General features: G+C 41.1%; 1 protein-coding gene across 2 annotated transcripts in view; it reads left to right on the top strand.

Annotated features, from left to right (window-relative positions):
* Positions 1 to 23,872: 23,872 nt before the first annotated feature.
* Positions 23,873 to 24,822, top strand: part of gria3b (glutamate receptor, ionotropic, AMPA 3b) — a 79,269-nt gene continuing 78,319 nt past the window's right edge. For both annotated transcript variants that reach the window (XM_068714523.1, XM_068714522.1), the window contains exons 1-2: positions 23,873 to 24,128; positions 24,597 to 24,755. In XM_068714523.1, the coding sequence (XP_068570624.1) occupies positions 24,047 to 24,128; positions 24,597 to 24,755 (241 nt within the window). In that variant the 5' untranslated portion in view covers positions 23,873 to 24,046. The remainder of the gene's footprint in view (positions 24,129 to 24,596; positions 24,756 to 24,822) is intronic.

Below are 24,822 nucleotides of genomic sequence, written 5' to 3'. Positions count from 1 at the left end.
CTGACACACTGTCTTTTCTGTGATTATGCATTGCCATTGTGTCTTTTGCGGTAAGCATGTTTTCATGAACTGCAACACTAGGTTTAAGTAAATTATTCATTCAGGTGTTTTGTTAATGCACACAATACATGTTTGTGTGTGTGTCCATGTGTGCAAAAGATGAGTGAACGCAAGGATCCTGTTTTATTAACCGATTGTAGATTTTAGACTGACATGTTAGACAACATTCCCCAAAACAATTGATAGAAAAACTGTGAAGAAAACAGCGTTTAATTGCTCCAGTGGAGCTCCAGAAACTAAACTTGGAGAATCTATGACAAGGAGCGCCGAAGACACTTTATGTGCTTTGTATAGGAATAGCTAGCTGAGATCAAATGCTCGAGGGAAGTTTAGCTGTTTTTTACTGATGTTTTTTTATACACCTAACCTCTTGGTAAACGATCGAGGGAGGTCATCACGCTGTGGTCGCACTGGGCGGCTGTGAGTGTGAGTGCCGAGTAACTGCTGCTGAGTGCGCTGTAAAAACAAATAACGACCCCCCCCCATCTCCGTCCAGCATGTTCTACACGATGCCGCATTATGTTCAGTGAGCATCCAGTGCCAACATTTGCACTGATGGCTATAACATCAAGACAGCGTGTACAAACTCAGGTAGTGTCGGATGCTTCGTTTCTGATTGTCTGAAGCAAACAAGTATTTAGATTAGTTGTTTGTTAGTTGTTGGTAATCGTGCTGCCTGTGTTGAACAATAATTGAATGGTCTGACCATCTGTATAGTCTCTAACCTGATGCCATTAGTAAAAAGAGGTGTATCTGAGGTTAAGTCATAATCTGTATTTCCCTAATTAATTCCTTGGAAATTCATCAGTATCTGTTTTACTCACACTAGGGAAGGCATTGTATTGCTTTTGTTCAGGGCATTATTGCACACACACACATGCATGTTTATCTACAGTGCGGTTAAATAAACTTCCAGTGATGCTAAATGTACCTCATTTTCAGCAAACAGCAATGCAATCCTTGCCCCACAGCTCACGAGGTTAAATAGAAACCGAACCCACGTTCCAACCAGATCATTTCTCACATGAACTAGTGGCTTATTATGAAATCAATCAACTCATTAAATGAAGTTAATCCATCATCAAAGATAAAATAAAAGAAGAAATGTGTTCACTCCAGCACTGGTGTGCTGATCTTTAGTAACTACCACCCCTCGTGTCTTTTTCTAGCTAGCTGTGGAAATAGTCCAACCAGATGAGGACTTGTCAGACCAGATCCAAATGTGCTTGATTTTCCGTGCCGTGATTGACAACAGCTCCTTATGCCCCGGGATATTCTGTCTCCCCACCGTTCCAGAGAGATAGGATTGAATGACGGCTTTTCTCCCTCTTCAACAGCATTTTACTTATTAATCACATTGAGAGTATGAACCGTGAAATGAAAGCCATCCTGCTAAACTACTCCGGCCTTGACTAAATAAATGGTCCTCCAAGGGAAATAACTTTTCACGGGATTGGTTTGGTGGCAATATTCCGAGACTATGCAAAATACTCCAAATATGCTGTAAATCAAACGCTGACATAAACCTCGAAGAGAATTAAACAAGCGGCTTCTTTTGCACTCACAAACTTTAGATTACCGGAGATAATTTGCAAAGTAACCAAAAATAATCAAAATAAGCTTTGACTATTAGTCATGCTGTGCACATTAAACTAATGCTTTTTTTAGAACTTGTTTTAAACATATAATAAATAAATACATTTTACTTCCATATTGGTGGTAACCTAAAGGTCAGAGAAGGTTACAGAAGCAGGCGTGTGACCAAGAGGATGTTGGTTCAAACCCGGACCGGCAGGATAAGTCTCAGTCGGGAAAGTGAAATAGCTGCTCATGTCTCTCTTTACCCTTACTGAGCTGCCCTTGAGCAAGGCTCTTTGGCCAGCAGATCGGACTGTGGTTGTACTGGCCATCTTCTAGGTGTGAATGTGATCAGGGCAATACTGAAATAGAAAGACTACCTCTCAGTGAAACTTCACTGACACTCTAAACAAAGGTAACAGTGTATGCACTAAGTGGAGTTCATATAATGTATTGGGTATCAAAATAGCTCACCCAACTCCCTTTGAAAACCACATTTTTCACGACAACGTAAATATAGTAAGGCCTAATACTGAGCAGTGTTTGACATCAGCTTCGCCATACTGTGTGAGAATGAAGTCAGTTGCATCTTTTGATTCATTTAAATGTGCTCAATGAACTGTGAAAAAATGTTAATTTTCTTCACGGGCGCCTTTTGTGTTCCACATCCCTAAGGAGATGGCAGGAATACATTGCAGAAGTTAGACCAACTCAGAACTTGGTTCAAATTCAAAAGTGATGTCACTCTCCGGGCACGGTGAAGCCTTTCCTTATTCTAGGTGAGCTTCACTTCACTGGTCTTACATGGCTCCAACATAAAGGTAGACGCTGCCTGTTGAGCACATGGTGAGTTTTGGACACTAACAACAACATAGAAGTACATGCTCTTCCATTTAACAAAGACCACGTTTTGTGTGTCAACTATTTACATATGCATACTGCCTAATTGACCCTTTGTTAAGTCCTGCCATTAACTAGCGTTAGCACTTTTATGCTACGCTAGCTGCTGAAGGTATACTGAATGTACACAAATGCTGCTTTTGCTTTTTAACGATTGTAACAGTGAATAAAGACCTATCCGGCTTTACAGGAACAGTAAAACTTAATTTATTTGTCATCTGTCTCAATTTCCAGGTGATGTGGTAGTTCACTTTTACACTGTGAGCTGTAGCTTTAGCTTCTATCTTTTTTCAAAATGTTTTCTCTGCTGAATCAGTTTGACATCCTGAATATAATCTTCAAAGGCATATTATAGACCCTTCTGTCCGCTTATCTCTGAAATCACTTTTTTGTTTTGTGTTAATGCATTTATTTATATGGATGCAGGGAGTGCAGTTAGTGACAGTGTGGGCTCCATGGGAACTCTGACAGCTTGACGGAGTAGCGGGGGGGCTTAGCAAAGGATCAGTTGGGGTGCTATATCTGAAGCTAAAAAAAGCCTTGGCCATGAAGTACATCACAATATGTTGTGCATGCAAGTTTATCTCACTATACGTTAAACTTTATAAACACCAATCACTGCAAGTTTCATAGTTATTCACATCTAACAAGATAGTATTATAGGCCCATAGTACACTGCTTTAGTCACGCTTTCCTCCCACTCTATACTTGTAGGCAACATGGCGCATAGTTTTTAACAGAGGATCATAGACTTATTTCCTGACACGAGATACAAAGTGCCATATTCGCCCCCTGGTATTCGTGGACATTGTTATGTGCAAATTGTTTAAGCTGTGATTATAAACTATGCAAGTTCATGATCAACTCTGACATCTATAATTATCATTATATAATCCATCAAAGAAAATGTGACTCTTCTAGGACCTTTCATCATTTAGTTCAAAGAAAGCATGTCAGCCGTACTTGATATGTCTTCCACTTTATCTGATGGCTCCGTTTGTAAGAGGCTTTAAAGCTATGTAAAACTCACTTGAGTGATAATGACACTGCTTCTCACTCACGGTTCTTATCACAGTCTTCTGTCGAAAGTGTTGTTTTAAAATAGATAAATCCAGAATATCAAAGTCTGTAACCTACAATGATTCTTTTTTACAAGGACAGTGAAGTCATTAAAGCTGCGAGGAGCAACATAAAAGCTTGAGGGTGAATCCAAGCATTTGTTTTACCGATAAATATGGGTAGAGCATTTTGCTAGTTATAGTGATTGATGATCATCATTTTCAGTTCATATAAAAAGGCCACCATGAATATGAAAATGAGTTTGATTACAGTTACCAGGTACACCTGAGACAGTTATGTGTTTTGGCCACTTGAAAAACCCTTTAAGGGTCTAGCTAATTTAATTCATGAGACAAAAAGAAGGGATACTAAGAAAAAAGAGCTATTTGGTGTTATGAAGCATTTTTCTATACTGTCCCACCATCAGGCTGGTGACTGAATTAATGACCAGTGCTCTTCTCCTACACGGCATTGCTCGTCACACTTGCACTTTCAGTACCCAAGCTGAAGCCCTGTGCAACAACATCTCCCAGACCAGATCCCAAACCTGATACTGAGTCAGGATACGGCAGACTCGGGCTGGGAACCAAAACTCTCTTTATTACAAGTGTCGTGACAATCGAACAAAAGGTCAGGAAGTTTGGCCATTTATGCGAAAGGCCACAGACAGTTTTCAAGTATGGTTATATGGTGCTCTCAAAGTGTACAAGAGTAGATCAACAGACAATAGACAGGTCAATAAGACTAAAATTGATGTTACTCATCCGTGTAAAATACGCCCTTATGAATGACGTCGCTTGCCTCATTCAGTCTAAATTGTAATACATTTTAGAGGCATGTTTGAAATGCTCTCACAGACTACTGTAGACTTTCAAATCCATAACTGAATACAATAAATGTACCTCGATTTGCATAAAACAATATAGTTATGGCTATTACATTATGGACTGAGTATGGCATCAAATGGCAAATTATATACTTTTACATTCATGATTTTAATTCTCTATGACTTACAGGCTACCCTACAGGCTTAAAGTCTTCATGAGGACAATGTGATTATAACCCTGTTGTCTTACACTCTGAACTCTATAAAGTGGCCAAAAGCAATCTGCATTTTCATGCAGCATCAGCGCTTTCATTGCACGAAAACAGCTGGAAATAATTGTAAGTCATTCATTTTTTTTTTAGGACAGTTTCCTTTAATGGGAAAAAAAGACAAATGACCTTTCCTCGTTTGTCAGAATATTAATTGAGATTCATACCTTTAGGTAAGTTTGACTGCAGCAGTCCTGATGAATGTACATCAGGGAGCCGTTCAGGAGGCCGTGAGAAGAGTCTCAGGTTTGTGCTCTTTCAGACTCCTGTCGCTGAGGATGAGAAGGGATCCATGCGGTGCGGTCTTTCACGAGGCAGGGCATTGATGAAGGAAACAACAGGGGCCACACACTCTGCGTCCCATCTCCATGGTGCAACATATTAAACTCTCATTTACTGACAAAAGACATTCAGCCCTGCTGTTAGTCACACTCGTGCTACAACAAGTAGTGGCAGAATGAGAGATGGCCTCTCTCTGTCTTAATCACCGTTCAGCATATCGACTCTCTACTTCAAGCTTTTTAGACGGCTTGAAACCTCAAATATTAGACTTATTAAAGGACATATCACAAAATACTTACTTAACATTTACTACAATTTGAGTTGTTCTGATACTGATACAAGTATTGGAAATGCCTCAGATACAGTCTAAAAGTCTGGATTGGGTATCTGTGATTACTTGAGTCTGTGCACCGATCCAATCAGCTCATTTACGCTACACGTGAACAACAACTGCACACGTCACTCACTACCTGATCTGTATGGCCGAACGGTACTGCACATGTGCGAACTACTACACACATGGTTAAACAACATTGTGCAGCTCTACTCAGTAAAAATGAGTCTTGGGCGAAGGTAAGTTATAGCTATCGTGATGTGTGCAATGCTATATTGTAAAATATATATAAAGTTTTTAAAATGTACATTATATTGGAGAGGGAATTAAGACCTATATAACTGTCTAACACTATATATAAGCAGCTTATAAAACATAATTAAAACTAACTAATGCTAAGACTTTTTTTAATCAAAATAAATATTTCGGTAAAAATACAATCATGTGTTTCCTAATCATTTGAATTGTGTGTTTTTAAGCAAATAACCATTATAGAGATCAAATACAAAGTAGAATGTTTAAACTACAATAACCTGCAGGAAAGTACAGTATATAATGCTGAGCTCTGCGATTAAAAAAAAAAAAAACAGTTTTTGCACGTTTTACATCCAGGAAATGTAAATGTGCTCCACACATTTTGGTTCCTATGTTGATAGAGTTTCTATTTTCCATATCAAACAGGAATTAGAGAGAGAATCCCTTTAACAGAGCAGTCTGAATTCCTACAGTACGGTAAGTGGTTTAAAAGCTGTGGACAGGGATAAAAAAGTGAGTGGCTGTTTAATGGCTGGATTTTGACACAGAAACACGTTAATCTGCTGTTACTTCTGCTGTAAACACAAGTGTTCAAGACAGCTTTGTCAAAGGAAGTACCATCATTTTTATAGGGCTGCTTCCATCGCTGATAAAAATGCTGTCTGGTATTATCCATTTTTTCTGTGTTTAAAAATTTCAATGGCAGAGGTTGTTTGTATATTCTAGCAGATTCAAAGCTCCATTTGGTTACTAACTGCGAAAGGGCCGTGCCTTATTGTCAAAAAACACATGCCACAAACCTTTTTACTAGATGCCAAACGCGTACTGTGGATGACTTGCCTGTCAAAAAGCTCTGCTTACAGAGGAGCGCTCTCCTGCTGTATAGTGTTCCATATTTGAACACAGAGTGAATGTGCAATGTAAGAACAAGACGAAAAAAACTAACTGGAACACGATGTAGGGGAGGTCTGATTCTTAAATCTTTAGAAATACATGCAGCCATTATTATTATACAATGAATAGATTTTTCACAAGATCATACAAATGCGAGTTTCTGGTTTGTGCTACGCGTATAATTCTCTGTTTATTGATTTGGCCGTACAATTACTTAAGCATAATGAATACTATAAATCATACTGTGCTTTTCCCAAATATTTTTCCAACCGGAGTTTCAGTCGCTCAAGGGCACATCGTTTTTTATATGACATGCATTCATGTGGTGGAGAAGGTCCTCATTATTTCAGCAGAATGGACTCCGTGGATTATTATTACCGACGCATTAATGTGTGAGCAGCATTTACATCACACTTATTGAGTTAAGGTACAGCTCCTTTTAATCACTTCATACACTGTTTGATAGTTTACTCAATCTCAGTTAATCATACTTAATGAACTGAACACACATTTTTTTTTTAATGTATAACCCTAAACTGCAAAGCAGACACATAAAGGTAAAGTTTTGTTTTGCGTCGCTGGAAGTTATTCAGTGCGTCAGCTGACACAAGAAGGGCTTTAGAAACATAATGTAACCCAGCTGTGGATGTCAAATTATGTTTAATAAAATGCTTCAAGAGTTTTATTGAGAAAAAAAGAGGTCATTGTCGATAAACAAGAAGACCTAGTGGCACATGTCACAACTACTACGTCTCCCAGGAAAAGTCTTGTCCAGAGGAAATTGGTTTCATTATTAATTATCGATGTTCCTATTGTTAGGTAATTGCTGAAGCAGCGACCACTAATAGCTGTTGCCACATTACAAACAGGTGTAGTAAAACCCCATCACCGTCTAGGCAGAGGCCGAACGTTACATCCATTGATAGTTTGTGAATTTGAGCGACACTGCAATGCTGTTGAATGCATATCGAAGGAAAACACTGAAAATACCTCAAATGAAATGTTTTGCATTCAACGACTTTATCAAACGATATTTCCACTGAAATCGCAATCAAGCTGTCGCAGCTTTTTTTTTCTGCAACCATGACAGCACATATAATCAAGCCCTATATTTAAAAACATTGAATCAGCGATTATAATACAATATCCACAACACACCCATAAGCTCCCATATGTCCAGCTTGTAACCAGCATATGCTGAGCTGTGGGGAAGACAAACTGTCTCTCTACTTTAATCAAGACTGCTGCTGCAGTGTTACTATTCTCCCGAGGTCCATAAACTCCCGGAAACTTTTCACTCAATCTTTAAGTCTACTATGTATACAAACGCTGAGGGGCGTTTTTAACACCGACCAGCAGCATGCAAATAGATTATAGAGAAATTGTTTGGTTGAATGGACTCTGAGATAACAATTGCAGCATAAATGTGCACATTTTAAAAAGAGAAAAACTAAATGAAACAAACAATAACAAAAATTGCAACAAACAACAAAATGCAGCTTCTTCTGTTGTTTGTTTGGCCCACTCATATACACCACAGAGGAGACTCTGATCGTTCAATCTTATCTCTCCACATGCAGGCTCAAGGCGGCAAGGTCTCTAATTCTGCAGAATGGTGCAACAGCGGTATTTTAAGACCGCCTTGATTCAACTGGGTGAAATGTTTTCTTTACGACATGACCAGAAACTTTCACAGAAACCTTTGCTAGAAACATTTGTTTCTGCAAGATAAACGGACACAATAGTCAAGTTCAACAATAACTGGCACCGTTTCCTCACTGTGCCAAATCACTACTGCTGCTTAATCAGGATGGAAGAAAAAATATATATAAATGAAAAAAAATCCAGGCATAGGAGGACAAAGCTGCCAGAAAGCGAAGACAATTTTAACACACATTTCTCAGCTAATGATAATGTAAAAGTTAGCCCTCGGGTCCTTCAAACATCACAAATCATTGAAAAAGAAAAACCTCTGCTGTACACAAAATGCCACTTTCCTTCCTAAGTCGCATTATGTTTATGTAACATAGCATATTACAATAGCTATGTAATAGGAATAGTGATGAGGCTGTCTTTATTGCAAAAATGTTAAATGTGATTTCAACATTTCCTTGACTCAAAGCCCAGTGTGATCTGCATTCCCGACTTGGAACGGCTCTCTGCTATTGCCTTGTCTTTACTCATTCACCTTGTTCACAGCAGCTTTGGGTGACAAACCCAAACAGAGCACAGCACACACTGAGGTGTGTTGCGAGAAGAGGGATCAGTGCCCAGGAAATGAATGCTGTTCGCTTCAGACACACTCCTGTCGATGAACTGTGATATCTTAAAGACACCGAGGCCCGACTGGACACAGTTTAAACGGTGTGAAACCTCAGGGGGGGAAGTCGGACCTGATGGTGAGTGTGCTAACGCTGCCAATCGTCATTCAAAGGGTCATGTAAAATGCTTAGACATGGATCTTTTTCATGGAACGAGCCCAAACTTAGATTAGCCTGTTTATTACATGAACATGCTTGTCATTATGTGATGTTTGTCAAATAAACAATGGGGCTCGGTGAGGTAACAACTTTTATCAAGGTACATTGTTGTTTTTTTAGTTGTTTTCTGGTCCATGAGAGTTGAAACATCAGCTTTGGGTAAACTGCTACCCTCATCGCTATCACTTTTTACCCAGCCATCCAACCACAATGGAGGAGGGGCGGGGCAAAAAAAAGACCACCCGTAGCTACATGTACAAGTGCTGAACAACAGCAACAATGGAGGAGAAGTAAATAAATATAAACCGTCGGGTTTGTCCTTTTTTCCCTACGTGCATCAGCCTTCCATTCATCCAGAGGAAGTACTCCTCGTTGTGCCGACATCACAGCAACCAGACGCAACCAAAGGAAAAAACCACACAGCGTCTCATTGTCCCTCTGTGTTCAGCATTTAGCTACAGCCAAGTATTTAATTAGTTGTAAAACTGTCATCTTTGTCATTTTAAAAGCTACCCAATGACAGCCTAAAAATAAAGCTTATTTATATAGCACTAAAATTAAAATAAATTAACTAATTTGCAACAAAAACAAAAATAAAAAGTGGCAATAATACTGCATATCGCACAATTGAGCCAGTTATTATCACCGCAGGTGAAATTTCTTTACCACTACCACCACCACCAGTATTTATTTTAACCCAAACTATGATCAACGTTCCCTCAATCTAACAAGACCTTAACCATATGTTTGTTTGTTAGTGGCAAATTACATGTTTTGTTATTTGACTTGAAGGAACTCCATGCACCGAGTTTTCACCATGTTTCACTATTTCGATATCGTATTAATCAACACTTTTAGCCCTGCGTGCTTCATACTTCTGTACTTCATTCTCCTTGTTGTAATGAGATAAATTACCTTATTTCATTTTTTAAAGGAAGTCATGCTTATAATATGACACTTTTTTCCTTCCATTATGCAAACACAATGTGTATTTTTCATTTTTAGGATCCAACTTTGTGCATATTATAGTATTTAGATGGAATTGCATTTATTTCTTAGTTCTGGGCGACAACATTTGTCTCTTTTAAAATAAGCACAAAGCTCCATAGTGGTTATTAAAAACATGACTTAGGAGTTCATTTAAAAAGACTACAATTTGTCTTTTTCCTCTCTTAATCAGAAAAACGTTCCACCTACTGATCTAATGGTTTTAAATCTGGTCATTTAGAATCATATACCATTTCAGTGCACAGCTTTAGGTGGCTTGTATCATGCAGTTTGTGTTCAGTTAATTCTTTGGAATAACAAAGGTGTTGCATTGGGGGCCCGTGTAGAAATAAATCATTTAATAGTACATTGGTGTTTTGACTCCACCTTGAGAGCTCAGTGAAAATCCCATTACCAATTATTATAGCTGCCTGACAGGTCACCACATGAGAGTAAAGCTTTTATTATAATGCAGGTTCATTTTTTAGACTAAACATTCTGCAGACACAACTATTCATACAAATTGATACCACATATTAGCTTTGTGGAAGCAGGAACCACGTAACCGACAGCAATGTTTCAGCAACAAATAGAAAGGTATTTGTGAAATTGTGTTGGTTGGATGTGTTGCTGGAGAGATGATGCAGCCTCTCAACCACAGACAGCTCTGAAGTAGCTTTTTGTGTAAAGGGGCAAATAAAACACACAGTATTGTACATCAAGTACATGTTTGAGGTACTTCACTTGACTATTTCAACTTATACTTTAAACTTCTTCTCTTCTATCTTTGAGAGGAAAAATACGTACTTTTTACTTCTCTACATGTATAGCTTGGAACATACATTCAGCTTAAAAATTGTTTAGTCTATAAAACATTATAAAACTTTAAAAAGAAATAACCATCATAATACTCAAGTTGACTGCAAAACTAAAAAAATATTAAATTCAATATAGAGAAAATACCTACATATCAAGTAAGGCAAAACTGTGACACAGTTTATTATGGTTTTAATCATACAGTAATACAAAGGTGTCACTATGATGTAGGCCTTTATGCCTTTCAGACTTGTCTTTGCCAAGTTTCATAACGTTCCATACCGTAAATACTGTTCACATGTTGTGGTTCATCTTCAGAAAGTCTGTGACTGAGAGGCTGTCACCTGTACAGCTATTCTGCTCCACCTGTTTCAGATTTCATCGAGATAGACAGATGCTCCAAGCTATGTATTTATAGCAAAGAGAAAAATAAAAGCTTAGTCAGGATGAAAATATCCACATATTTACCAGTCCTTGCCCACAAAGGCAGATCACAGACTTTTTAGACATTTGTATGGCCTTGATTGACAGTGACAGTGTTTCATTTCTGCCCAGACAGGTAGGACAACCCATAGCTGTGACATCATAATGAGCTTATTAGGATGTGGCTCAAGTAGGATAGCACAGAAGGCCAAGGTATAAAATGCACGACCCGCCACTGTGTAGATGATCGCGATGTATCTCAGAAACAAAAGATTTCCACACATCTTTCGGTTACTGGCTCATTTATCAATGCAAGACGTCACAGAATAATCAACATGAATTATTGTAGACGTGTGTGACCCAGTTATTACCTTAATAATCTGATTATGATATATTAGTGTTACATGATTACATTGCTGTCACTTGTGTTTTGCTGTGTCGTAATATATCAAAGTTGGTGCAGATTTGACCCTTTTCACAGCAGACATTTCAACTTGTCATAGAAGCACAGGTGTTACCAATAACTTTAACGATGGGGCTCTGTTCCATTCAAGTGTCCCAGTAAGCCGTGGCAGTGAGACAGCATGCACAACACCAGGACCCTGGAACGGAAGCAGCTGAAATGAATTCAGCCATTGTTCCTTTTATGATTTACACTTCTCCTCCTGTGACACGCCAAATGTCTTCCATAGAAAGGACCTACAGTATATTAGGATGCATGGCAGTCATTAGTGTTGTGTTTTGTTGCATTGTAACTTTAGAAATCTAGGTAAAAAAAAAAAAAATTTGCCATGTCATCATAATGCATATTACATATGTCTGTCTGAAAGGGACCATTTTAAAAAGAGAGGCGCTGTCACATCTCAGTAGAGTCCGTATTCCTTTACGACAGCAGTGATCTGCCGGAGTGCTGCACAGCAGAATGGGAATACACGGAAAGCCCATCTCCTGATGAAGTGGAAAACTTATTGTGTTAAGGAAGATAAATATTGAAACGCGGAGGAGGAAAAACTACACACTTGGAGAAAAATCCTAGTTTATTTCTCCAAAAAAAGTCCTTGACACACGTAAACAGGAATGTCTTCACTGAGCCCACAGGCTTCCCGCTGTCACTCGATGACATGGGAGGGCTAAGCTGAGCGAAGATTGTTTGCTCTCAGTTTCGGGACTTTTTTCCACAGACAGGTGCTCGCTCTGAAGTGGCAACAGCAGCCTCAATGGTGCTCGGGGCCACCGGATGGGCCGATTATATAACGTCTTAATACTGTACAGCGAGGCTGATGAAGTCTCTCAGCGATGGTGTCTGTTTTCCCCCCCGACGCAGATACAGCACGATGACTAAACAAGCTAGGCAAACAAAAACAACAAAGAAGTTCAAAAGAAGGAGAACGCCTGCAGTGCATGCGGTAGAATTATGGTAAACACGGTGATTCTTGTCAGTTAGCAACTGAGTTTAATGAATTGTAAAACAACAGACAATCTCATATTTACTATAGATGGCTGCAGGTCAAGGCCACCGCTAAAAGCATCCCAGTCTTTATTTCCGTTCCCTGAGTGCTCCGGCAGAATAGTGTTTTTTTTTGTTCGTAGCATCGCGTCCAGCAGCACTTTCCCCTGGAAACACACACAAAACACACACAAGCAGCCACACACAACCTCTACTCCTGTGCTCCGAAAAGTCAACCACCAGCAGTCTACAAGGTGACAAATGAACACTGTCACTCGGTTAAACACTGACTTGCACTTTTATTACAGTTATGTACTGTTTGTCACTGTTTGGGGTTTGTGTGTGTGTGTGTGTGTGTGTGTGTGTGTGTGTGTGTGTGTGTGTGAAATGCTCACACTGAGCTTTTTTTATTTCCTAACCCTTCCTCCAAAGTCTCACACACACCAAACAAGCAAGATAAAAATACAAACTTTGCCTCTAGCTACATGAGGAATGGGTGTATTTTGAATGACAGAAGGAACTTGTATCCCTGGTATCTAAATGTGAACACCACAATAATAGAGCACATATGACTAGATAGAGAAGTGGTTGAATAAACCTGTAACCCTGTGTGTCCTTCACACCACGCCAGTTTCGGCGGCCTATCTAAGGGCCATTAGGGGAGTCGCAGAGAGAGCGAGTGTCACTCTGCATTAGTCCACCGGTCTCGTCCGTCCATTCCATTCCGTTCGATAGGACACAGTCTTATATCATACCCACGCTGTGTCAAATCTGAAATCGCACAGGCCGCACCGAGCGTTGCCACCGCCGCACTGATCCTAATCACGCTAATGCATTCTTTTATGCAAAGGCAAAGGACGTAACGTCTCAGTGAAAACATCAATATGATGTCTGAACGTGAGGATCCTGGTGAAGCACCACATCTGCAGCTGGTCAGTGTTGCTCTTGCCCAGACGGCAACATGAGCGGAAATCATAGTTTATCTTAAATTGAGCACAAGAGGTTATGGCTGTCCTGCTGATTGACCAAGAGAGAAAACGACATGAGAATATTTGCTGTAATAATTCTGCATGCCTGTCAGTTAGAGGGGGGGAATTCTGGTGTGGCCCGAGGCTCGTGGGTCACAAGCAGTAAGGGGCTGTTTGTGTCTGTGCAGAGGACACAAAGGGCACATTGTTACACTTTGTCAAGAACCAATGTCTAATATACGAGCAATCAGCTGAACACACCTCTTGTCACTTCGCTGCATTGTGGGGGCGTTTTATCAGTGATGTAATTATTATGTAAGATCCTCGCGCGCCGATTAGATCCTCTGGAGCTGTAGGAGTGATGTGCAGTATCTTGAAGCTGGGGACTTTGTGCTGCTGGTGTTTACGAAGACTATCAGGGTTACTGCATTCGGAGTTGGAGAATCTTATCTTCCGGGATTCTGAATTGATTCACAACTCCCAAAAATATATTTTTTACATTACATTACAGTCATTTAGCAGACGCTTTTATCCAAAGCGACTTACAATAAGTGCATTCAACATTGGTAATCAAAAGAACTACTAGTCACCAGAAGTCATAAGTATTTCCTTTTCCAAACAAGCATCTAAGAGCATGAAGCAGAGCATAACTCAGAGCCAAAGTACAGTGCAGAAACAAACAAAAACAGTAAGTGCACAAAAAAAAGTAATACGAATACAATAAGTGCAACAAGCTAGTATGAAAACAATAAGTGCTAAGTGGAAGGCTCAGGGTAGCACTTCCTGAAGAGGTGGGTTTTCAGCCTGCGCTGAAAGATGGGCAGCGACTCCGCTGTCCTGACGTCAGTGGGAAGTTCATTCCACCACTGTGGGGCCAGGACAGAAAACAGACGTGACCGGGTCGATCGGCCGCCAGGACCTCTGAGCGACGGGGCAACCAATCGCCCCGAGGCAGCAGAGCGAAGTGGTCGGGCGGGGGTGTAAGGCTTGACCATGGCCTGGAGATAGGAAGGAGCTGTTCCTTTCACTGCCCTGTAGGCTAGCACCAGAGTCTTAACTGGATGTGAGCTCTTACAGGTAGCCAGTGTAGAGAACAGATATTGCATTTGAATACGAAAAATTAATATTCTATTGGGTGGCTGTCTGCCTCGCATGCAATGGATGCACCACAAGACCGTGTTTAATGACAAGAGACAAAGAAATTAAACCATCATCCAAACGTTTTACTTTTACTACCACATGCACACCACTTCATGTGTTGCAAGTTAAGCTTGACTGGCCTGTTACTAAGTTATGAATGGACAATTGTTTTTTTCAGAGAGGGCTTCAGTAAGTTTTGGAGCCTTTGTCAATTCTTGAGTTTACAGTTTAAGCAAATTGGATTTCTAATCATAATAGTTAAACTGTAAATAATGTCTATAATAATAAGTATTTCTGTATCTTCAACGTGACGGGCTGCCTCTGATTCCTCTAAAGAGCTCCTAAATGATGATCTAATAGTATTACAGTATTTAAGCTGAGATTTTTTTTGCTCTCTTTGAGAAGAAATTATTTGATTAGCTTGACCTTTTCAGGGAGCATAACCTTTTTAAAATGTCAGGTGAGAAGGTTTTAAAATCAGTGTGCCAAATTCTCCCAAAGTTCCTGTTTTAGGGGGCTCATGATGACCTATAGAAGAGCGTCAAAAAAAGAAGGTCTGACAATGATGAATCTTACAGCTCAAAGCAATTTGTTATAGTTCAGATATGTTTCTGGGAAACTCCCTTACAAAGCAGAACTCCCACTGAGATGGACCGAGCTGTGTGGGCACCTGTGCAGACTTCTTAAGAACTTGGGGAATGTATCATATTGGTTTTGCGCTCACGAGCGTGTTTTATTTCTACATAACATTAAACGAAAATGTGGGTTTACTAGATGGGCAATAGAGGATGAAGTATAACTATTCCCCTCTGTGACAGGGCCATTTGTCGCCTGTGAGGCAGATCAATCCAACTCTATCTTCTCTGCGTTTCCTCTGCCTTTGTTGTCACCGCTCTAGCTGTCGTTAGCAATAATCAGCTTTCATGTCAAATAAATGAGCTGCTGTATTGCCGGAGTCGCCACAGCTCCGCCGCTGGTCAAAATAAACGGAGAGGAATTAGGGTTATTTTGCAAGGACATACGCACATGCGGAATAAACGCGGATGAGCAATAAAGTCTTCTGTCAGAGTGAGTTGGATCACACGGATGACACATTTGGTGCACTTTACCTCTGGAAGAAAAAGAGCAAATATGTAAAAAATTAATGACTCTAAGAGGAATGTGGTGTTCAGGAGTGACGTGAAAAATGTGATAAACTGCTGCATGTCAAAGAAATGTCCCACACACAGGATTTAAAAAAAGAAAGAAATTGTGGCCAAAAAAAGCTTGTTTTAGCACAAGAAGTTTTGCGACTAGAATTTCAGTTTTATTATAGTCCTTTTTATTGACAGTAGATGATTTTGGTAAAAACCCTAAACCACAGCATCCATTACAGCTCTGTGGTGATCGTTTGAACTGCATGCAGCATCCTTAATCTTTATAAACACTAGAAGTGACAAAAGTGCTTATAGAATAACCCCCTCCAGCTGTCAGGTGTGTACTGTCTGTTGTAGGCATACAGTAGAGCGATCTGCGTCTCCTCTGCTGGCATCAGTAAATAATGTACTCCTGTGCATCTGCAGCATGGGCTTCATATATAATTCACACAACGTAGGCAGTGAGGCAGCCCTCATGCCATTCACACTGCACTGCCTAAACCCACCGCAATATGTTGCTTCTGACTTTTATTTGCTCCTTAAAACGCTTTGTGGCCAGTTTGTTTTTTTGTTTCGTCAATAGGACCGTTATCATCAGCTCTACCATGGCTGATCTATCGTGACATAAAATCTTAATGCAAAGAATATTGTAAAACGTTGATATAGAGACTAATGCACAATGTGGATGTTTTTATGGCTATGTCTGCTGTTTTGATTGTCACTGTCTATTTTCTTTTATATCTCCTACTCACTGCTGATGGAAACTTCTCTGAGAGGGGCTCCTTTGCTACAATATTTGTCACACACACACACACACACACACACACACACACACACACACACACATGTTGAAGGTCTGCAGGTGTTTTTGTAGGCGGACGGGGGCCTTGCAGATGTCCTTATATAATTATAGCAATAGTTGTCTCCAACGCCACCCGCTGCTGCCGCTGACAGCACACTACATGAGAATATGCAAATGTGCGGTGAGAATTTCCATTAAGCTTCTTATTTCAAGGTGAGGTTTCCAGGGTGATTTGTATTTGAAAAATGCTTCATTCTCACTCATGGGCAGACGAGCCTCCTGGTCTTGACCTTGTCAAGCACTCGTCACTATCATACATGAGGAATATGCTGCAGTTGAGACTTGTGGGTTCTGTTCAGCCGGGCAAAAAAAAAAAGTGGCTTCATTTCAACTCCCCCTGCTAAACTGTTGTGGTGAGAGCATTGCATTAGCTAGATTACAGTTTTATCTGTCAAATGAATGTGCAGAAATAGCTGACATAACATTCTGTTGCAAATCCAATTTCGTATTGATTGACAGTGCGAGATTCACCAAAGCCCGCGTTATGGCTTCCTGCACTATTAGAGCGTATTTGCAATGTTATTTTGCATCGGAAAGAGGGGCCATTTGCTCTGAGTAATTAGTTAAGCTCTTCTGACTTTGGAAATTTAATTGCAGGTACGGTAGAAAACCGCCTAACAATGGGATAACTGAAGCATTACGGTCTGTGAGGGACTAACAAACAGCAGGAGCCTCCCTCCTGACAAACGGCGCTGGAACACACATGAAGACAAACACACAAAAACACACACCAGCACTGGCACACACATACCCTTAAAAAAAAAGAAGAAGAAGCATACATCGTCTCCTGACCTCTTGATTCTTTGATCCATTAATAAAATGCAATATTCATACTCCCAGCTACTGAATGTTTCATTATAACTGCAGCGATGCGGAGTGCATTATTAAGAAGTATGGCGCAGACCATCTACAGAATGTTTATCATTTATCATCTGCTGTTGGCTTAGTGTGTCGCTCCGCTGAAATGCTTGACCTTGAATGCTGCTTTCATGCATCCCTGTATGTTTGAAATCAAAGCATAAGGGACTATCATTAGGTTCATACCACACACTGAATGCCTGGAACCTCTCTGTCTGTTGTATAAAGATAAATATTTGTTTTGCCTTTTTCTAATATGCCTATGGTTATCCTAATTTGACGCTCTTTATGAACATGCCCATTTAGTGTTGCTCATTGCTGTTCGGCAGCCTACACAAAAGCCTTATGTAAGAGTGTTGTTAAATCACCTTAAACTGCATTATTTACTCACAGAGAATATCTATCATTCATTATTTTATGTAAGATTGATTTATTAGCTGGTTTATCTTCACACTCATAATAGCTGAAACATCAATCACGGGGACCAGTGCTGTTAGCGTTGCACAGTGGACACTGTTAATTATTTAAAAGGATCACTGGCTGTTAATGGTATTTTTCCTCACCTTTCCCATTATCAGTAGCAACCAGTTTGTTTTCTTCTCAATTAGGCACGCTGACAGTGAGCAACACCCATCTCCTATTACTGGGATATGGCAACAGAGGCCATGGGGGAAGGGAAAATAGCAGGCTGCTGTTGTTGTTATCACTGCTGCTGCTGCTGCTGCTGCTGCTGAGGGATTGTTTTTAGCATTTTCTTGGCTGCATTTCATTTCTTTCTTCTTGCCACTATAACTTGCCTCCGTTATTAAACCTCTGTCACTCCCTTTTGGAGGCTTCAGTGACTGGGTCACTGAAACCAAACCAAGTCAGAGCCATTATGTGGTTGGCTTTTTTGTCCTTATACCTCTGTGTGCTGTGCAGGTGACATTAAGCTAAAAAAAACCCTAAAAAAACAAGCCTGGGATATAAGGAAGGCATCTGAAATCCAGCCAGTGGGCAAGTGGGATTTGACATGGCTATTATAGGTAACACTGCTTGTGCTCAGGAAAATGGGACCAGGTTCAGTTTCTACCCTGTTAGCTTTTAGCTGTATAAACTGTACATACATATTTGTAGAAGCTAAGACTAGCATTTTTGAATCACTAGCATTTTAGAAGCCATCACAAGTTAAAATAGTTTTAGCCTCAAAATGCTAGCTTTAGCTAAAACTCGCTTTTTTTAAAGCTAACACGAGCATTTTTTTTTTTTTGCATTGTGCTTCTTACATGACTTCAGTGTTTAATCAATTATCACATTTGGCTCTACATTTTTCTCTAAACTGTGAAAACTTTTTCAAAATGTTCTATTTTAAAACGTTCTTGATAAAGGTGCTGCATGCAAAACTGGGAGCATCTCTAATGTCTCCACGCGGCTCTCAACATGGCATCTAATAGCGCTAACAGTGCAAACAATGGCAGAACAAACAGTGTTTACTTAAAAGGGAAACTGGAGGGTGAGAGTTAGCAGCTGTAAGCGCCGTATGAGGCAGTGCAGTGAGGCCGGCCCGGCTACGACAACAAAGAACGGAAAAGCTTGGAAAACAACTCACACAATTTGGCCTGCGGACGAGAGGGCACTTCAATATTTCCAAAAAAACCTCTCTTGCTAGGTTCTGGGTTATTGGTTAAGCCACCAATGCTTGCCAATGGTTGCTCACCCCTGCACTGCCAAACTCAAAGTCACTGATGGCATGAATAACCTAACATGCCCCGCGGTTTGGTTTTGTGCACATGTGCGTGAACATTTTTTGTCCAGTACATATTTGTGTGTTAACTGTGGGGGATCCCTTTCTTCGTGCAGATGGCCCGTTCCGTGTAGCTCGAACCTCATGCGGTGAAGATGTCTGCCTGCCATGCCGCGCTCACCGCCGCGGCCGCATGGATCAGACTGTGCAATGCCAGAGGCGGGAGAGAGTGAAATGTGTCAGCCTGTGCAGCTGATAACGCCGCCTCTGTCACACTCGGGCCGAAGAGTGTTTGCTGGGGAGCCAAAGCGCGTGATGGGTTCGTGACGCAGCACGCAGCGGCATTCAAATAGTGAAACTGGGGCTGGCGCTCCTTCCTCACCCCTTGAACTATGTCACATCATTCATCGTGTGCCACACCAAGCGTTCTCATTCTCCTCACAAGGAGCTCACAGCGATTCCTCCCAGACGTCTTTCCCATCACAGTGCTTTGCCACTTGACATACTCCAAGTTTTATCCGTTTTACTCCAAGATTTTTTTTTTTCACTTTTGTTACCCAAATGTGATTTCCACATTGCACAATGTTTTATTCCGGTAGATTTGTTGTTTCTTTACATCTGTGTGACACTCTGTGCACCACAATGGCAAGTGCTTCATATCTCCTCAGGCCACTGCTTTGCCGGAGTCTCTTTCATGGGAAGAGGCACTGACAGAATAAAGAAGAGCTCCTTGAGAGCAGAGTCTCTTATCAGCCTCCAACATCTGGCCAAGACTGATAGGCTCTTGGAATAGCTCTCCAAATATCATTGAGTTTGAGCTGCATAATGCTTGTTTAACTGCATCCTTCCCACAATACTAATTCAGGCCCTCTCAATATGTGTCTTTCACCAGAGGAACCCATTTCTATGATTACTGAATTTATTTTCTCAGCGGGGTAGGAATAATGTGAGACGGTGCACTAAACGGTAGGAAAAAGAACATTTGAAAGTTGAGTCAAGTCATATGTGTGAAACGTAACGTGACGAGTCCTGATCATACAGAAACATATTGAAATTTCCAAGGTGTTAATGGTTTAAATGTTTGACATGAAAAGCAATTTCCTTTGCATACTTTCATTTGCAGAAAAACGGGCCTTGTTAAATCCAAGTCATCACTCTAGATTTAAAACGTATGCTCTTTCTGCACTGCAACACATTAGATGAAAGCTCAGAGGTAATCTGCAGCTGATTTGAGAATTTATCCCAACACCTGGTTCTGTACCTGAGCCTCTGAGCAGATGTGTGATACTGAACCAGTTTGGTTCTTGTCTCACAACATGGGCAGGATGGATCAATTATGCTAATTTTTTTTCTCTTGGTCAAAGATGTTCCTATCTCTACACAACACGTTATGTTTTCTTGTGATCATAAAATAAGAATTTCATAACCTAATATAAACTTCAGATAAAAAGAAGATTCTGATGTGGTTAACAGCCTCTATATCTAGGGTAACTTTATTGTGAATGCGACAGGAGCCATAGTTTTCTCAAATAGTGTTATCTGCTGTTGTGTTTTGTTTTGTATTTATAGGTTTTCTTTTTGGCATTTTTCCCCACTTGTAAAGACCAAATCCCCACGCAGCGCAGAACCTGCTGTGGTGACTAGCACCCACTGCTCTGTAGGGAGGGTGTAGCCAACCATGTGCTTCCTCCGATACGCGTTGGACCCACTAGGTGTTTCTTTTCCACCTTACAGCGAGGAGCTCCACCAGGAGGGCGCAGCACACGCAGAGGTTCAAAGAAGCTCCCGCCGATCTTAATCCAGCTGCACACAGCCGTCCCAACCAACCAGTAGGAGTCACCAATGGGGCTGCGAGGAACGCTGTCGGTTGGGTTTTATGGAGCTGGAAAGACTGGAGCCGTGGATTAAACCTGAATGCAGCAGCGGTGGACGAGCTCCATGGTTGCTCACCAATGCTGCATTTAGGCAATAACATGGGCTTTTTGGTTCCCTTGGACTCCCAACACGGTATTGTTTAATTGATACTTGAGAACAGAAATGTACTCAAAATCTGGATACTTTCTCCTCCTTTTCTCTTCCGAAGGATTCTTATTTTTCATTTATTTACCTTTATTTGACGGTCTCATAGACTGGAAACATGAGGACGTCACAGTTGTGTGCACCTGCATGCTCACAGGTGAACATACATTCATGTCAGCGACAATAATCTCTAATGTTAGGCAACAAATAAAACATTGCTTCATCATGACACTATTACTTGATATGTCCAGCATGCAGAAAGGACTGACCAGTTTAATTTTCAACTGTAAAATGTCCCAACCAGTACAGGCTGTGGTCTCAAATCTCAAAAATCAATTTCTATTTTGGTCTTAATATCCAGTATCAGTCACAAGCCATAAAGTTGTGTCATTTTGCTGAGTATAGAGGATTACGCATGTTTTTAATCACAAGAACATGAGAGGACTGTTTGTGTTAAATCATTATTTTGTTGATCACAAGAAAACGTGAGCTTCTTATGTCAAGATGACTGCATAATTATTCAGTAATCATAAGCAAATCAACCCTAAAATAATCCCACTCGTGGCCCCTGGACTCCTGTTGAGACGAGAGTCAGATTCAATAAATGTTATAGTTTCTAACTTATTTGCTTGTGTTTCCTCAAAGAGGCGAAGATGAAGATTTTCACCCTGTTGTGTTTGGAAGAGAAGACATGGGAGCAAATGAGTAATTCCTGCTGGTGAGCCTTGCACTGCTCAGAGCTATAGCCCGTTAATCATCGTCATCATCATCATTATGAGATAAAAGGCAACATCTTTTCATCTATTTTTCATTCTTTCTCATTTTGCCCGTGAGAGTAACACTCCTGTGAGAGTTTTGAAATCCAGAAAGAGCGTATCATGAAATTATTTGTTTTCATATAGATCATATCTGGGAATTTCTACACAAAATTGAATTCCTGCAGAGGTTGACCTTCGAGGATAACGTAGCATGGCCCAAAATGTCCTAATTGCAAATACGGCAGCACAATCATCACCATTTAATTTCAATTATATCTGGACCTTATCTCAAATGCTTGGGCTCCCCTTGTAGCGAATGTTTTTTTGTCTTTACGGGTTTTGTTTGAAATGCTGCGTGATTAACTCGGTTCACACTGAGCACCAGCATGCACTGTAAATGACCAATTAAATGGCTCCTTTGGTCTGCTGTAAATTAATTGTTCTAGACAACGTTTTAACAAACCAACATCACAGGTGGCCGCTTATTATTAAACTGAAACAACCTGCAGCATTGCAGACCGAGGTGTTGTGTGGTGACAGTCACATTGGTCATCATGACTTCAGCCATTAAGGTCAGGCGGCCGGCATCCTACGACTCAGACCAGAGAATCAATGGGATGTCCCCCCCCCCAAAATCATACCATTACTTGATTGCCATGAATGATTAACACCACATTCAAACACATGATGCCAGTTAAACTTGTGTTAATCATATAAATGGGAAAAAAATGATCCAACTCACCCTAATCTCTCAGATCTTAAACACCAAGGTGTTGTCAGTGTCCATTAAACACAGCACACATGCACATTCCTCTCTGTATTTGTCACTGATGCCTGATCAGCTGCAAAGTTAGAAGAGCCCTCACCATGGGCTCTCTCAGTAGTTCATTTCTCCTTGGGTTCAGCTCACTGCACACATATTTAGAAAAAAGTTTAAAACATGACACAATCAGTCATATGTTAAAAGGCAACTCAGAGCTCTGCAGTATCAATAGCTAAAGTCTGAGCCATTTTCCAATGCAATTAAAAACTCAATTTTCAAAGCGCTTTGCCGAGGGTGATAAATGGGCCGGTAATCCCTTAATTGTTCTCTCTTAGGCAGAATCACGGGAATGATAGATGTTTCATTAGAGACGGAGTAAAACTAGAAGTAAATAAAATCAGACTGCGAGATATCGCTCTGTTTGTTATGGCCAAACCTCCACAGAAGGCTAAACGTGTTTCCGGTGAGGAAGAATAAAGAAGCTAAATACAGTGAGCCAGGATGTTTTCAGGACCACAGACAGTTCTGTTGGCTCCCACATCCATTCCAGCCCACACGTGCGTGTCTGCGCGTGTTTGTTATTAACTTTTCCTCTTCTCGTCGCGTATTGCTTTGCCCCCTTTCTGACGTTAAAATAACATTTTACGGGGAAAAGACGCGACATGGACACAAAGTTTCACTCTGTGGCTGAAATAACCGCAGCTCTCTCCCTCCTCGCGCTTCTGGAGATCCGCAGCAGCTGCACGTGCGGCTCATTCGGGATCACCGTCCACCTGAGATCGCAGCGTTGCAATTGATTCGACCAGCAGAAGGCTAATATTGACAAGTGCCGCGCTTATTCCAAAACCGTCGTAATCTGGCGGGTTGAGGCTTTTTTTTAATTTAACGTCAGATCAACTTTGACCAACATTGGCCCGCCGCGACGGGTCCAATCGGAGTTCAGATCAGCCCCCCGACACCAGCCCCCCCCCCCCCCCCCCCCCCCCTCATCTCTCTCGCCCCCCCCTCTCTCTCTCGTTCTCGCTCCCTCTCTTAGTTGCAAAAAAAGGCTCTGCAGCTGGGCTGCACCTCAATGAACCTAATTGGTGCACTGTGAGCGACCATCATCTTTCCACTGGATTTCCATCGCGCCCGGCTCCCATCCAGAACATATGAATTTGCTCAGACAGACCCTTTTGAGGAGTTGAACAGATCGGTTCGAAGAAAAAAATGGCACAACGAGTGGTTTTGTTGTTGCTACTGTGGCTCTGTGACAGATCGTTCGCAGGATTCCCCAATCAGATAAATATCGGTAAGTGTCTTTTGTGTGTTAAAATAAAAAGGCTGCAGACTGTGGGGTTTTGTGTGGACAAAAGGTTGCAGTTTGATTCCGGGAGAGACGTGTACGGAGCGCGGAGCTCTGCGCAATGATAGAGACTAACTTGATTTCACGTATGCTGCGATCTTAAACGCGCTGATTCTGTCAAACTATAGATGAAAGCCTCCCGTAGTGTTGTCTGTGTCATTGTAATCATTGGGTGACAGATATAATAATAAGGAGGAGGACGGGATTTGAAGAGTTGCAGACAGGCGCACTGGTCAAAAAAAAAAAAAAAATGCACGATAGTTTTTCTTTCAAATACCAGTCAGCCTCCTTCTCCGTTGCAGTGGGACGGATGGAGTTCTTCCTCACTGAGTGAAATGAGGTGTAACACTGACATCAATCTTAAAAAAAGGCACAGATGCGATTGTGTGATCTTGGTTGTCATCTCTTTTTAAGGGGGACTGTTCATGCGGTCCACGGTGCAGGAGCACAGCGCGTTCAGGTTCGCTGTCCAACTCTACAACACCAACCAAAACACCACGGAGAAGCCTTTCCACCTCAACTACAATGTGGACAACCTCGAGTCGTCCAACAGCTTTGCAGTCACCCATGCGTGTAAGTGTGTGCTTCTATTTCCGTCATGTCCAGACCCCCCCCCCCCCCCCACACACACACACACACA

The sequence above is a fragment of the Cebidichthys violaceus genome, unplaced genomic scaffold, assembly GCF_023349555.1.
Source record: "Cebidichthys violaceus isolate CVI_PGR_0920_01 unplaced genomic scaffold, fCebVio1.0.p SCAF_2, whole genome shotgun sequence".
NCBI lineage: Eukaryota > Metazoa > Chordata > Actinopteri > Perciformes > Stichaeidae > Cebidichthys > Cebidichthys violaceus.
Note: the sequence above shows the minus strand (reverse complement) of the source record. Positions and strands in the feature narration are given on the sequence as shown.